General features: G+C 34.0%; 1 protein-coding gene across 2 annotated transcripts in view; it reads left to right on the top strand.

Annotated features, from left to right (window-relative positions):
* Positions 1–12,742, top strand: part of Dscam3 (Down syndrome cell adhesion molecule 3) — a 70,328-nt gene that overhangs the window by 10,285 nt on the left and 47,301 nt on the right. For both annotated transcript variants that reach the window (XM_088046881.1, XM_088046882.1), the window contains exon 2: positions 3,325–3,395. In XM_088046881.1, coding sequence (XP_087903007.1) covers positions 3,356–3,395 — 40 coding nt within the window. In that variant the 5' untranslated portion in view covers positions 3,325–3,355. The remainder of the gene's footprint in view (positions 1–3,324; positions 3,396–12,742) is intronic.

The raw sequence follows: 12,742 nt of genomic DNA, 5'->3' as shown, positions 1-12,742 counted from the left end.
TGCGTAATGAACAATGTAACAAAAAATTAGATGCAACTGACGTTTTAATCAAACTAAATAATTCAACACGGGAAATTTGTATCATTTACTAAAATATTTCTCATTATTATTTACACAACTAATTACAAGTTGCACTCTTACTTTAAACGGTGTTAATTTATCTTACATTTTTGTGTTTACAAAAACGCAATGTTGGTATAACAAACATGCAAGTGCAATTGTTTGAATTAATGTGAAGTATATTTCTTGCATTATTTATAAGAACAAATACATTAATCACCAGGAGCGCTTCTGGCATAAAACTGTTTTGAAAGTCCTGGATATTTAACTGTAGGATTTCAATTAATTTCATCTTTATATCAACTATTTGACTATTTTCTCTTGATTTTATTGTGTTGCATAGAAGAGAGTAGTCTACGAGACTAAATGTAAATTGCTTGAAATGAAGCACCGCGGGAATAAATCAAAAATTTGCTCTTCGTTTGCTTTGTCGTGTCCATTGAGATAGAAACTCGATTTTTTCTCTTCTTGAAATTGTAATCTTAGTAAAGCAAGCTGAATTTTTGCGGTTTATTTTGACGACTTTATTTTAATTAGAATCGATAATTGTGTTTAGAATTCCACTTCTCCGCTTGATGCGTTTTGCAGCAGATGCAGTAAATGTAAGGTATGTGTATGTCCTGTAATAATGCAAATGCATTAATGGGCCTGCAACGCAATAGATCTAAATGAGGTCTACATCTGCATTCTGTGGCAAACTGTACAAATCTAATGGAGTTACCATGTGCATTAGTGGTTATTGCTAATTTCTGATCTCGGATGTTTCATAAATTTAATATTAATAATGTCTACTTTTTCAGAGCACGTGTTGACATATTAATTAACTCTCTTAAAATATTAACAATGCCTACAAATTGGATTCCAAAATTTCATCATTAATTAGTGTTTACTCTACAGCTCATCGCCCATAAAAGCATCAGTGGTAATAAACCTCTAATTAGTTATGTCGAAATTACAAGGAGAAATTATCAAAGCTTCAGTGGACCCGTTTTGTTTCCGTTCATATAGATATATTTATTTTTTATTTATTACACAAACATTTTTAATCAGCTATTAAAAAATCCAATTTTTGTTCTTTATATTTTTTGTTAATTAATCAAAAGAAACAACAGGTTAACAAAATTATGTAGGTTTCATGGTGTAATTTTGTACTTGCGTAACCGTGCCAGATTTCATTTGAATACATTAAAACATAAAAAAGAATAAAAGGGCGAGCATGGTTTCGTCACCCTATTTAATATCATTAGAATGTAATTTGCATGTAAATTTATTTGTTTAACTTCTTTGTGTGTTCAGTACAAGTTAAAAGTTACAATTTCTAGAATACTAACCGAACTAAAAATCAATTTTATTTAGTAAGTTTTACGTTTATTGTCGACTTTATTTTATCTCTCGCTTGTTTTCATGAGGCATTGCGGTCATTATTTTTTAAATATCCATCATTGCTTAATTTTTGTTGATTTATTAGCATTGCGGCGTGGTAGCCTACTATATTTTATTATAAAGTAATAAAAAGTTTTAATATTGTCTGTTATTTACTACACTGCAGGCGCAATTTATCATTTTGAGCTATTTATTACATTGTACTAAAATCTGTATCGCCTAAGCAATATATTTTATTGCTTTAATAATCTCGAGACGAAGTCGCACCCGTCAAGAAATTATTAGAGTAGAAAAAGTAAGAATCCGTTGTTTAATAAAGCCCGCGTTTCAAAGTGTAGAACAAAAAATCTTTCTTAAAATAGTGCATTTGACAGTGTGAAAAATTCCGCCAATTTATTTACATATTAAATTCTTAATCCATTATGCAGATAGAGACCCATTTTTGTATCAACGTAAACAAAAGATGCATGGATGTAAACTTCCTCATGTAGGCGTCGGATGCGCCGAGACAGAAAAACAAGATACTCAAAGGCTTCAAACAAGAGCCAAAGAGAATAGCGATACATGTGAAAATCTCGGTGAAGGTGCGAATATATGTCTTCAAACGTGGCTTCGTGAATCGTGGTGTTTTAAACAGATGAGCGTATCGTTTCTCTAAATTACAACAAATTAATTGTCTTTAGTGGTGGCTTCTGGGAAATTCAAACTCTCGGTCTGATGCCTCCGTAATTACCACACAAAGAGTTTCATCAAGAGTAATGTATCCAGTCGGAGAGAAAAGTTTGATTTGTGGATGCGATTATTACGCACAAAGAGATTTTATAGATGACTGATATTTTGGTGGATGCGCCAGGTCATTTACGATTCTTTCAAATTTTGGTTCAGACCATCAAGATGATAATGAAAAGTAAATACGGCTGTATGGATGAGCCCCATATTCGAACGTGAAATCAATAGCGTAAACGTATGACCACGTTCTATAACGAGCGTTGACCCGGGCGTTTATTAGTTTATAGAATGACAAAAAGCAGACTATTTGCTTTTATTATCTACCATTCTGTATCTGAAAAGTCGAAACTAAATGAAATCAGCAACGGATGTTAGAGTAGTACAAAAGTTGGGTTCTTCCGTGCAATTTCCATTCTCTACGCACCTTCAACTCAAAGGGATTAAAATAGATGTAATTTAGCAGAATCGACAAACTGACTTTTTCCACCATTGTATCCCACTGTCGCATCGCTGACTGAGTTATAAATTTTCAGATTATTTTTGTAATTAGAATTTTCCACGCCGCAAGTTGCATGAATTTTTAAATTAAAAAGCGTTTTCCTAGTCGATGGAAAACGACTTTTATACTTAACCTAATTTCTGGTTTCAATTTGTCCAAGAACCACAAAAGATAGTTAAGACTTAATAATACAGCAAGCAAAAGCGCGGGAAATAGAAAGTTCCTTTAACCTCTTAAAATTGCTTCTTTCAAATTTTCCGGTGTAAATTTTCTCTTGAAAATTACATATGTGTTTTTATTGTGTTGGTTTCATTAATCGGGGGTTGTTCTACAAGTGGTCCTGTCGTTAATTTCAGCCCCGAGTCATGAAACGAGTCGGTGGTGGCATTTTTGTGCGACATAATCGAGTTAATTTTGCTTGATAGCATTCAGAGGCATTCCAGGCATACGAGTTTTAGCGAATTGTTTAATTTAAGGAAATAAAAAAAAAGTGCATATGGAACAATAGAATGTGATTTATTTTGTTGAAATGTTTGAAGTTTGACTCGATGTAAAAATGTGCCGTTAATTCTGGGAAATAGTAAATGGGACTGACTCGTTCTTGGTAAATTGAGTTTGAGAATGGCGATATTGATGGGATCTGTTGTTTGCAGGTGGCGGCGATGCTAAAGTGAACGTCGCTAAATGTACGTGCAGATGCTGTTCGTCTTTGCCTTTATTTTGGGTAAGTGCTTTCCTAATCTAATTCTTTTCTTATTTGATATGTATACGGATATTGAGCGATTTTGTTCGGCAAATTGGATATCGGAATGTTTTAAAAGCGGCTTTAATTTCTCGATTGAATGCATAAGAGATGATGGCGTTATTGGCAGGAAGGCATAAGCGGTAGCAAACGGAGCCCACACGGCACGTCTAATATTGATGATGAGCCAACAGTGGAAACCATGAATAAAATATTGGCTGTCGACTGTTTGCTCTCTGCGCAATGTTCTTCTGGATAAAGAGAACCGACTGAAAGTTTTGCAGACTCATCCTTTGCTTCACTTAAATTAGATACCGAACAGCCACCGCGTGGAAATGTGCCGAATCTAAATGCACATTTATAACGTGTTGATTGGAGCACAAAGACCGTCTCGTTCCATCTGCTTTGTCCTCTTTCCAATGACCCTTTTCTCCAGCTTCTAACCATCTTTACCAATTGACCTTATGCATTATCACTAGAACATCATGTGAGTATATGTGGATGTTGGTAAACTCTCTGTGTATAGTCCTCTAACTCATCAGTCACTAATTTGCATGTGGTAATCCGGTTAGGTTATGCCTGTGTCGCGAAGCGAGAGAGGCTATGCTGGATTAAACATGTTAATATGAAATTTACACGTCGATATGGCAGTTGCAACCCATAATAGACTCACTTCTCATATCCTACAGGATGAATATATTCTGTACCATTTCCACGGCAATCATAAGATTATAACACATATCGTGCCAAATACACGCGACGACGAAAGCCTCCCCAACTCCTGTTACAAAACGACCAAAACAACCACAGATTAACTATATCTATGCACGAGCTTACAAACACCAAATTGACTATGATCTAATATTCAAATAATAAATCATTCTATTTAACTATCACTGTCTCCTATTATTAACTATTAATCAAACCAGAGCTCTGACATCTCGTTATTTGTAGTTAAATACTTTAAGCATGTACACAAACAAAATTTGAACGGTCTCAGTATTGTAAAACAATTTTGAAAATCAAAGAGCGCACTCACAAACTACAAGTTCAATAATAACGCCATTCAAAGCTCATTGTTTTAAATTAAAATCACAACTTTTGGTGGTTTTATTTTTAATTTTTAGTATACGTGCCAATGTTATTTTTGTATTTATTCCTATTTGCTCAGCCGCTCGTCGTTGACTTTGCATTATTGTCTCATAGTTTCTATTATTTTTCTATTAAAACCTAAAATTGGTTTAGCACGATTTTCCGCGTCTGTGATATTGACTGGCATTTTTTCCATCTCACAGATTCATTGAATATATTCTTTTCAACATCCTATTTTCTAAATATCAGATTGTGCTTTGTGTCAAATCTGCCAGTTCGTTATCAAATGCGATTGCTTATTTCCGATTGAATGCTTATCAATTTTCGAGTATCTTGTTATTAAAACGAAAGTATCCAACCTCCGGCAGCGGTGAACTCAACTTCGATTCAGATTTTCTTATATAGTTTTTCCATGTCATTGATAAACGAATCGGTTCAATTGTTCTAGTTCTCATTGCATGGTCAGCTAAAGCAATACAACGAAAACTTCTTGTTTCTACAAACGAATATTGTGCAAATTTTGAGCGACCAGTATCGGTATAAATTAGATTTAATACCGCATTATCTCAAAGGAATGAATTGGCAAGCGGCCCAAACCAATTCCACACATGACTAGTCTAACTTAATACCTACTAAAATCATGTTACGGTTACATCTTTGTAGAGCGAGCGCTGATGAGATTGAAAAATCAAAATGAAGTTTCAGTTTTCAACTTTACGAGTATGAAACTGGACTTGAGTGTTGAACTAACTTTTGCAGGATAAATCAAACTCACCCAATTATCGTTAAGGTTAATACTCGACGGGAAGATTAACACTCGCCTAGCCAGTTTGCACAGTTGATGGTTTTAATAGCTGAATACACCAGTAAAAGAGCCATCTGGCTACGCCGATTTTCAGGACCGCTAAGACGCAAAAGTTACAATATTAGTTAGATGCAGATTCGGTGAAATATGTATTTCTTAGCAAATTACAAGAGCTAGTTAAATGGTAGTAAATTACGCTACTAAGCTAGATTTTATCTAGGAACGTAATGGAAGTACAAAGCAACAACTACAGCCATATTATTATCCAATTTGGTGTCATTAAAGCTACTTTGCATGTAAATTCCCTTATCTTCGGTTTTTTGTTAGGTCATGTACAAGTTAAATTTACAATCTCTAGATTACTATTTTATGCCGTAATAATCTTCTGTGAAAGTTCGAGTCTCTGTTAATCTTACTCTAAAACCTTTTATCAAATTCCTTTAATTCTGCTAATGCCATTGACATTATGCTGCTCTTGGTAAGATATGCAAATCTGAACTAATTCCCAATCGCAATTTTTAGTAAGATTCCGGCGAACCTCTGTAATAAATGCAGTTTTTGAAAAGCAATTTTTCGAGAGAAATTTGTCTCGAAATTCATACAAAGCGTCGTGATTTAGAGCCACATTCATTTTTAGTCTAACGCTTTACATTGTTTACGGAGCGACATAATAGAAAATAGTTTTGCAGCAGAGATAGCGAATTTAAGCGAGATAAATGTAAAGTACTTGTATGCTCGCACATCCTGTATAAACTTAAACAAAACACTCGTGGAGAATTTTTCAGCCACCATAAGAAAATACTGATGTTTTGCCGTAGTAACCACAGCTGCAGAGGGGAACGAAACAATAAGCCGATTATAAGAGCTTTATTATCTGCGTTCTCCGCTAAATTTGGCGTTTCTATATTTTTGAATTTTCTCTGCCGATGAATTGTTAGTTTACTGGCTTAAAACTACAAATTGTGTGGATTTTAGTCGACGGACAAACTGTTATGGAAAAATTACAAACTGAAATTAGTATTAATGCAGGATAGAGTAACAGCAGGGTCCACACTTTAAGCCAGCTGTCACCTTCTCGACTCACCAATTCATTAATTTTCCTGATTTGGTCGGGTAATTAGTAACCAAGTGATACAACGGGAAAATTGATTCCGCTCATTTTCTAACAAGCGACGGAGAAAAAAACAGATAATAATCCTTTTTTATCTAAATGAAACTCTGATTTTGACGAATCAATTATCTAAAAAATCGTTTACTCTGCTAGGGTACTAAAATATTTATTTACTTAAAGACGCACATGTGGCAAATCATTTAAGAGTGTCGGGATGTAAAGATTTGGTTATCACCAGCGGTGTCGAGGATGTAAAATATTTCATGAAGTTTACGTACACACTGTTTGATTTTTCATATTTTTTATGTAGTTCCATAGATGTGATATTCGGTGTTGTTTATTAAAATGAAAGGCGCGCCGAACAATATCAGCCACACGTTTAATAAAAGGTTTTGTAGAAAATAGAATCAGGGAGCGTCGCCTGTATGTATTTCAACGGTAATAAATCGAAAATTTTACCGTGCATTGAATATTAATAACCCACTCAGCTCTTTAATTATTAATAATTTGTGTTAAACATCAACTTATTTACTCTGAACGAAGACGAGATTTTGTTTTTTTTCTTGAGTTTTCTTTACCTCTTCTGCAGTCATAATTTGCGAAACCATAAGCCAGTGCTTCTAATTTTAGCTTTACACCACTAATAATGTTATCATAAGATAATAGCTTCAACCAACTCTTTGAAGCGTGTATTGCATAACAGTTGAGTTGAGTCTAAATCTGTAATTAATTGATGTATTTCGCAAATGAGCGTGAAATAATACTTTGGTCAAGCATGTCGTAATTTGAAGGAGTAAGTTGTGGCTTGTATTTGTCCAAGAAGAAGAGGGTAGTGCGAGATATTAAACCCGTCGGCGGTAGCAATTAGGGTGAGTGGATCACGTTATCGCCATGTTACGTCCAAAGCGACACACAAGCATCCACATTGGTCTAAGCTCATAAAATTGTCCAATATTAAACTAGATTCGGTCAGTTTTTAATAAAAGACGAAAATAATTAAAATTATGTACAAAAAATATAAGAATTGTGAATGCGCCGGGTTTGTTTTATTTTTTTAACTACACTAACTCTTATGTTAACCGGTGGAACGTCCATGTTTCATGACACATCGAAGGGATTCGAGCATCATCAACAAAAGATATTAAAAAAAGCAATAAAAATGTTTACGTTGCTCGTCCAATAATAACATGCAAAAAGCAATTATTATATTAATAATTGCGTTTTTGTGAGACATATTGTTTTGCTATAACAAAAAAAAATAGTTTTTTATTACAACGAATTGTGTTTTTGTCCTGTTTTTTTCATTACATCTCCATTGGAAATTCAAGATTAAAAACAAAACATTTTGTTGGCTTAAACATTTGTTTGAAAACCAAACCTAAACAAATAGTTACTTGGAAATAAATGAAGGGAATCCTGCTTCTTCACAATAGCATTCCCGAGGGAGGCGAGAATATGGGAATTAGAAATACCTTTTGAGTTGGCGATTTATTGAAAAGGATTTGAGAAAAAATCGCACGAGACGTCGACACTGCGTGAAAAATATCCCCTGCTATCAGTTCTACGAAACCATTCCTATTCAAACTCCCATTTTAGTTTATTTGTATGTATTACTGATCGAATACCATTCGTTATGATGTTGCAGCAACATCCAATGCCACTCACGCAACAAATAAAATAATAAAAGAATTCCTTCATTTCTTGTATGGGTAGTCACAACAAGCGTCAATTGTTCCGGTTTTGGAAATAGCTCCCGCATTCCATTTGTCGAAGTGGAAACGCAATACGAGAAGATCAATATTCATTTTTGGTCAGTTTTAAGAATGTAGATTATACTTTGTTCGTTCTACTCTATCGGCAATACTTTCCTTTTATTTTCTGTTTTCCAATCCGTGATTCGAACACTTCAAAGGTGCGTTTTTATAGACCCAACGTCGACATGTGTGATTAAAACACGTTGATTCCGTAGGGGGAAAAACACTTCAATGTGAAAAGACCACTCGTGTTACTTTATTTTCTACTTTTCCTATTATTAATATCGTTCTCATGTTCCATTGTCTCGTCAATTCTCATTTTTTTAATTAAGAACACTTTATTTAGTCTACTTGAGCACGGTGCATGGAAACCATCATTACACGACATTGCAGCACCTAAAAAGTTTATCATAAAAACGTTCAGATTATGCAGATTTTTATGAATGTTTTCGCTTCCAGGCCTTGTGTTTTAATATAAGAGCGACCGAATTTATGAAATTTAGATAGCAGATAATTTATAAATGCTTATAATTGATAGTGAAAAGCTTTCCAACTTAATGAAATTTGCATGTGAAATAATTTTAATTCGTGATAAGTGAATGTTTGATTTTTCACTAAAAACTAAATTTTCATTAAATTATATTTAATAACATTTCTAGTGCAAACATTGGGTGTAACTACAAGCTGTGTTGTTATTTTAATTGCTGGTGTTTTTGTGTCAGTCGTACATTTCTTTTAAACACCCTGTAATGCTGTCAGTTGAGCCGGCTTCCGGCATCACAAAGAGTTATAATTTGCCATTTTAGTTGACGCTTTATATTTGTTGTACAACTCGTAATGGTCTTTGTTTAATTGAAATTTCTGTCCTGATGAGGCTCGATCCACAACATTTACCATGGTTGCCTGGTTTTAAGACCAGTCAACCAGCTTTATCATGATTTTGATTTAATAATACTTAAAACCAGGTCGCTTTAAAAAACACAACCTGTTTACATTTTCAGACTTCGAGATTTTGATATTGATCAACTTTTGTGACAGTTCGACTGTGACTTTTTCTATCGGTAGACAAAAAAGTTTGGAGCGACGGTTAGTTTAGAATTGAATGATTAATATTAGTTCCAAATATTTACAGTTTAAAGGAAATCAATGTCGTATCCACAATTTAGCTAAAATTACTTCCCAGTTGGCGGCATCAATGTTCCAGGAACTGTCTCATGGAATAGAATATGTACGGACGTTTGATTTGGGCACTAATGAATTCTAAACCTAACTAGATTGAACTCTGACCACAGAAACAATGACAGGGGTTCAATTTGTTCCGATGTATAAAAATTTCACCAAACAAATCATTTCACGAGAGCATTGAACTGCGGTATGACCAACTTTTATTTGCATACTGAATTTCTGAAACACAAAAATGTCTGATCTCTTTCGGTACTTTGATAAATTTCTTTTTAATTCCCGGCTTTGTTTTAGCTTACAAATCGACAACACGGTTAATTAATGGAATTTAATTTAAAGAAAATAAGAGGGTTTGACCGATTAAATTTCATTCCCGGTCGCGATAAAAATATAATTTAGAGAGATCTCATTGAAAATAAAGAAGTAACATTTTGATATAGCGCGTTTTCTACACACGTAAATAATTTTAAATCCGTTATCAGATTTCGATTTACTCCAACAGGTCTTTTAAAAGCATTTCTGTGGAATCGCGTTGCATAATCAATATTTCTAAACGTTTACCATCGGCGGAAAATGAAAAGTCTTGCGAAAAGTCAAGTGTTTTGTCCAACAAATTAAAGATTTAAACAAACACTTTTTCATCGGTAAACTAGTACTCATCCGACAAATCAAAAGGCAGCAAAGTTTCGCTCATAAACCGACTTTATAGCGCTGCAAAGATGAAAATTCACTTATTTAAAAGAGTACGGGTTTTCACCGGTTTATTAAGTAGAAAATGGCAAAAATTTACATTATTTCGCGGAGTGCTGGTAATAAATTTTTGAAACGAAGAAACACATTGGAGAAAAATAAACGTTTAGATAAATATTTACAGTTTTTTTCTTTCTACGTTTTGTTTAAATAATAATTCCACTTGAGTTTCATTTTTTTCGTCTTTGTGCAAATTTCAGAAAAGAAGTAATTAAAAAATACAGCTCATAGACGATGAAAACAGATTCTAATAAAATCTATCAAATTGCACAAATAATATTGAGCTTAGTTCTTTGAACTAGAGAACTGCAATATCCTCAAAGATGGTTTGGTGGCGAGAATTTTATATGTATTGCGACTTTTATTGACTCGGCAGTCTACGAATTTGAAATATCAAGATTTATAACATGTAGATATTTTTTGCATGTTACCTTTAATGAAAAAGTGGGAATGCGAACATTATGAATAAATAACACAAACATGGATGGTTATGAAACGATTATGGGTGAATTATGGATGTTTCGTGGCGAAATAAAATGGAAATTGTATATATTATTTTATGGTAACTAGGCGAAAATTATGATAAGGTAAAATAACGTTTACTGCCTCCACGCAATTTCCAATGTAATGGGAAATTTTGTGCTTTTTTATCGCCGACAACTTATAGTTATTTCCCCACAAATAACCTCCCTTGCGGTTTTGGTCGATTTAGAAGCCATCCGATAATATAATTGAAATTACCATCAATGTATCTTTATTTATATTGTCTGTAAATCCGATTAAAGATTGTCCTTTTCCTTTAGACAGGTATTGAAAGAGCTGATTCTAGGAAATCGAATTGTTGCGAGCTCAAATACAAGTGAAAACAAAAAGCGGACAACTAAACAGGATATTTTCTATTGAATCGTATTTTTAGAGCTGAAAAGCGTGAGACTTATCCGCGGTACCTCCAATTTAACAGGCATTCAGCACGGGAATGGCGAATATAATTGTCTTTAATTAGTGCGAATTTATTTGCTTCGTAACAAAGACTTCTTTGGAGGCTGTTTTGATGAGGCTTTTTCCACGATTTGGTTTGTTCCAGTAATTTAAGATAATAAGCTTTTGCTGCGTGTTTGTATTTATGCGTTTGAGTCAATTAAAAATTAATAAGGGAAAACGCTGAGGTGATTGTGAATTTTCCTTTGCTTAAAACGGAAAAGTTTTTCTATTTTGATGTGACTATTAAACTAATGTTAATCTCATTAACTTTTCGAGTAATCTCCAAACATTGGTTTAGTGTTCAGCAGTCGCACCAGATTCAAAATTTCTCGGGACAAACATCTGTTTGCGTAGTAAGTTACATTCCGAATCAATTTGTGATATTTACTCTAGGAAATTAAATTTGAAGCAGCGTCAATTTGAATTCTTGATTTATTTTAATTACCTTGGATATGTTATGGAGATCTTTGTACGAGTGAAACTTGTGGTTCATCAACGATTTGAAAATTTCTAAACTTCCATACATAAATTTGTTGGAAATTATATGATAAACCCATTTGTCAAGTCGTGTTTTAAAATGCATAGAATTTTTTCAGTGGCGTGTTTGCATCTTTAATGAAACGGTGTTCTTTCGCTGGAGGCTACTTATGAAAATCCGTTTCTCATTCTCATCGTAATTATCATTACCCGGCATGTACAATGTACAATCCGGAGTTTGTAACATGATTCATAGGTGATATACAAGATGAATGGTTTCAAACCCTCTATCGTTATCGGTGAATGCGTTTGCGCTCTGTTATCACAATAACGGTAACAACCGCTTATTAAGCCAACAACATTCAGCTCTATCCGCATCACCGACCAATCACAATTATCTGTTTGGTGTTAGATAACTCAAAAATATCACTCGCAAAATATCGCGCACAATAACGAATCTTCCGGTCAAAGTACTACACTTGACCCTATTGTTAAAAGCATCCACGTAGTTCGATCCTGGACCCTTCATTCTTCAACAATGTTGCTTTGTATACGGAGTTGACACTTTTTTATTCGAGTGCAGAGGACACAATCGAATCTGCAGCATCCTTTCCTCGACAGACACGGGTTTATTTTTCTCGAGCAAGACAGATTTTATTGTGCAAGTATCAAACGTAAATAACTCCAGCCACACAAAACACGAGATTTGCAACTCATTTCTCAGCGTTCAAAACACGAAATTGATGGTACCTTTTTCCACAAACACCACAGTAATATGAATAAATCAGGCAATTCTCCTCCAAAAGTTAATTTGTCCTAGAAAACGCTGTTGTCAAAAAACAATCAAAACGAGCGTGGAATCTAAAATTAGAATGAGAGTTCTCGATTAACGCTCTTCCAATTTTGTCTTTATTTTCGTGATTCGTCGGTAAAACTTATTACTTTCCAGATAATTAAGAAGGCGAATAATGAAAACGAGTTACTTTATAAATAAGTGGACTTTGTGCTGGCCTTTTCATAAAAATCATTAAGACAATTTGTATTATTGAACTTTTAGTCTAATCGATGGAGGTGATTAACCAGACACTTCAGCATTCTTCAAGCTTATTTTAGATGTAATTTCGTCGCTGCATAAAATACAGGTATTGATCTGAGAAGACAGTAAAGTTTTCATTTC

The sequence above is a fragment of the Gnatocerus cornutus genome, chromosome 10 (genome assembly GCF_029298725.1).
Source record: "Gnatocerus cornutus isolate USDA-ARS CGAHR chromosome 10, icGnaCorn1.1, whole genome shotgun sequence".
Taxonomy (NCBI): Eukaryota; Metazoa; Arthropoda; class Insecta; order Coleoptera; family Tenebrionidae; genus Gnatocerus; species Gnatocerus cornutus.
Note: the sequence above shows the minus strand (reverse complement) of the source record. Positions and strands in the feature narration are given on the sequence as shown.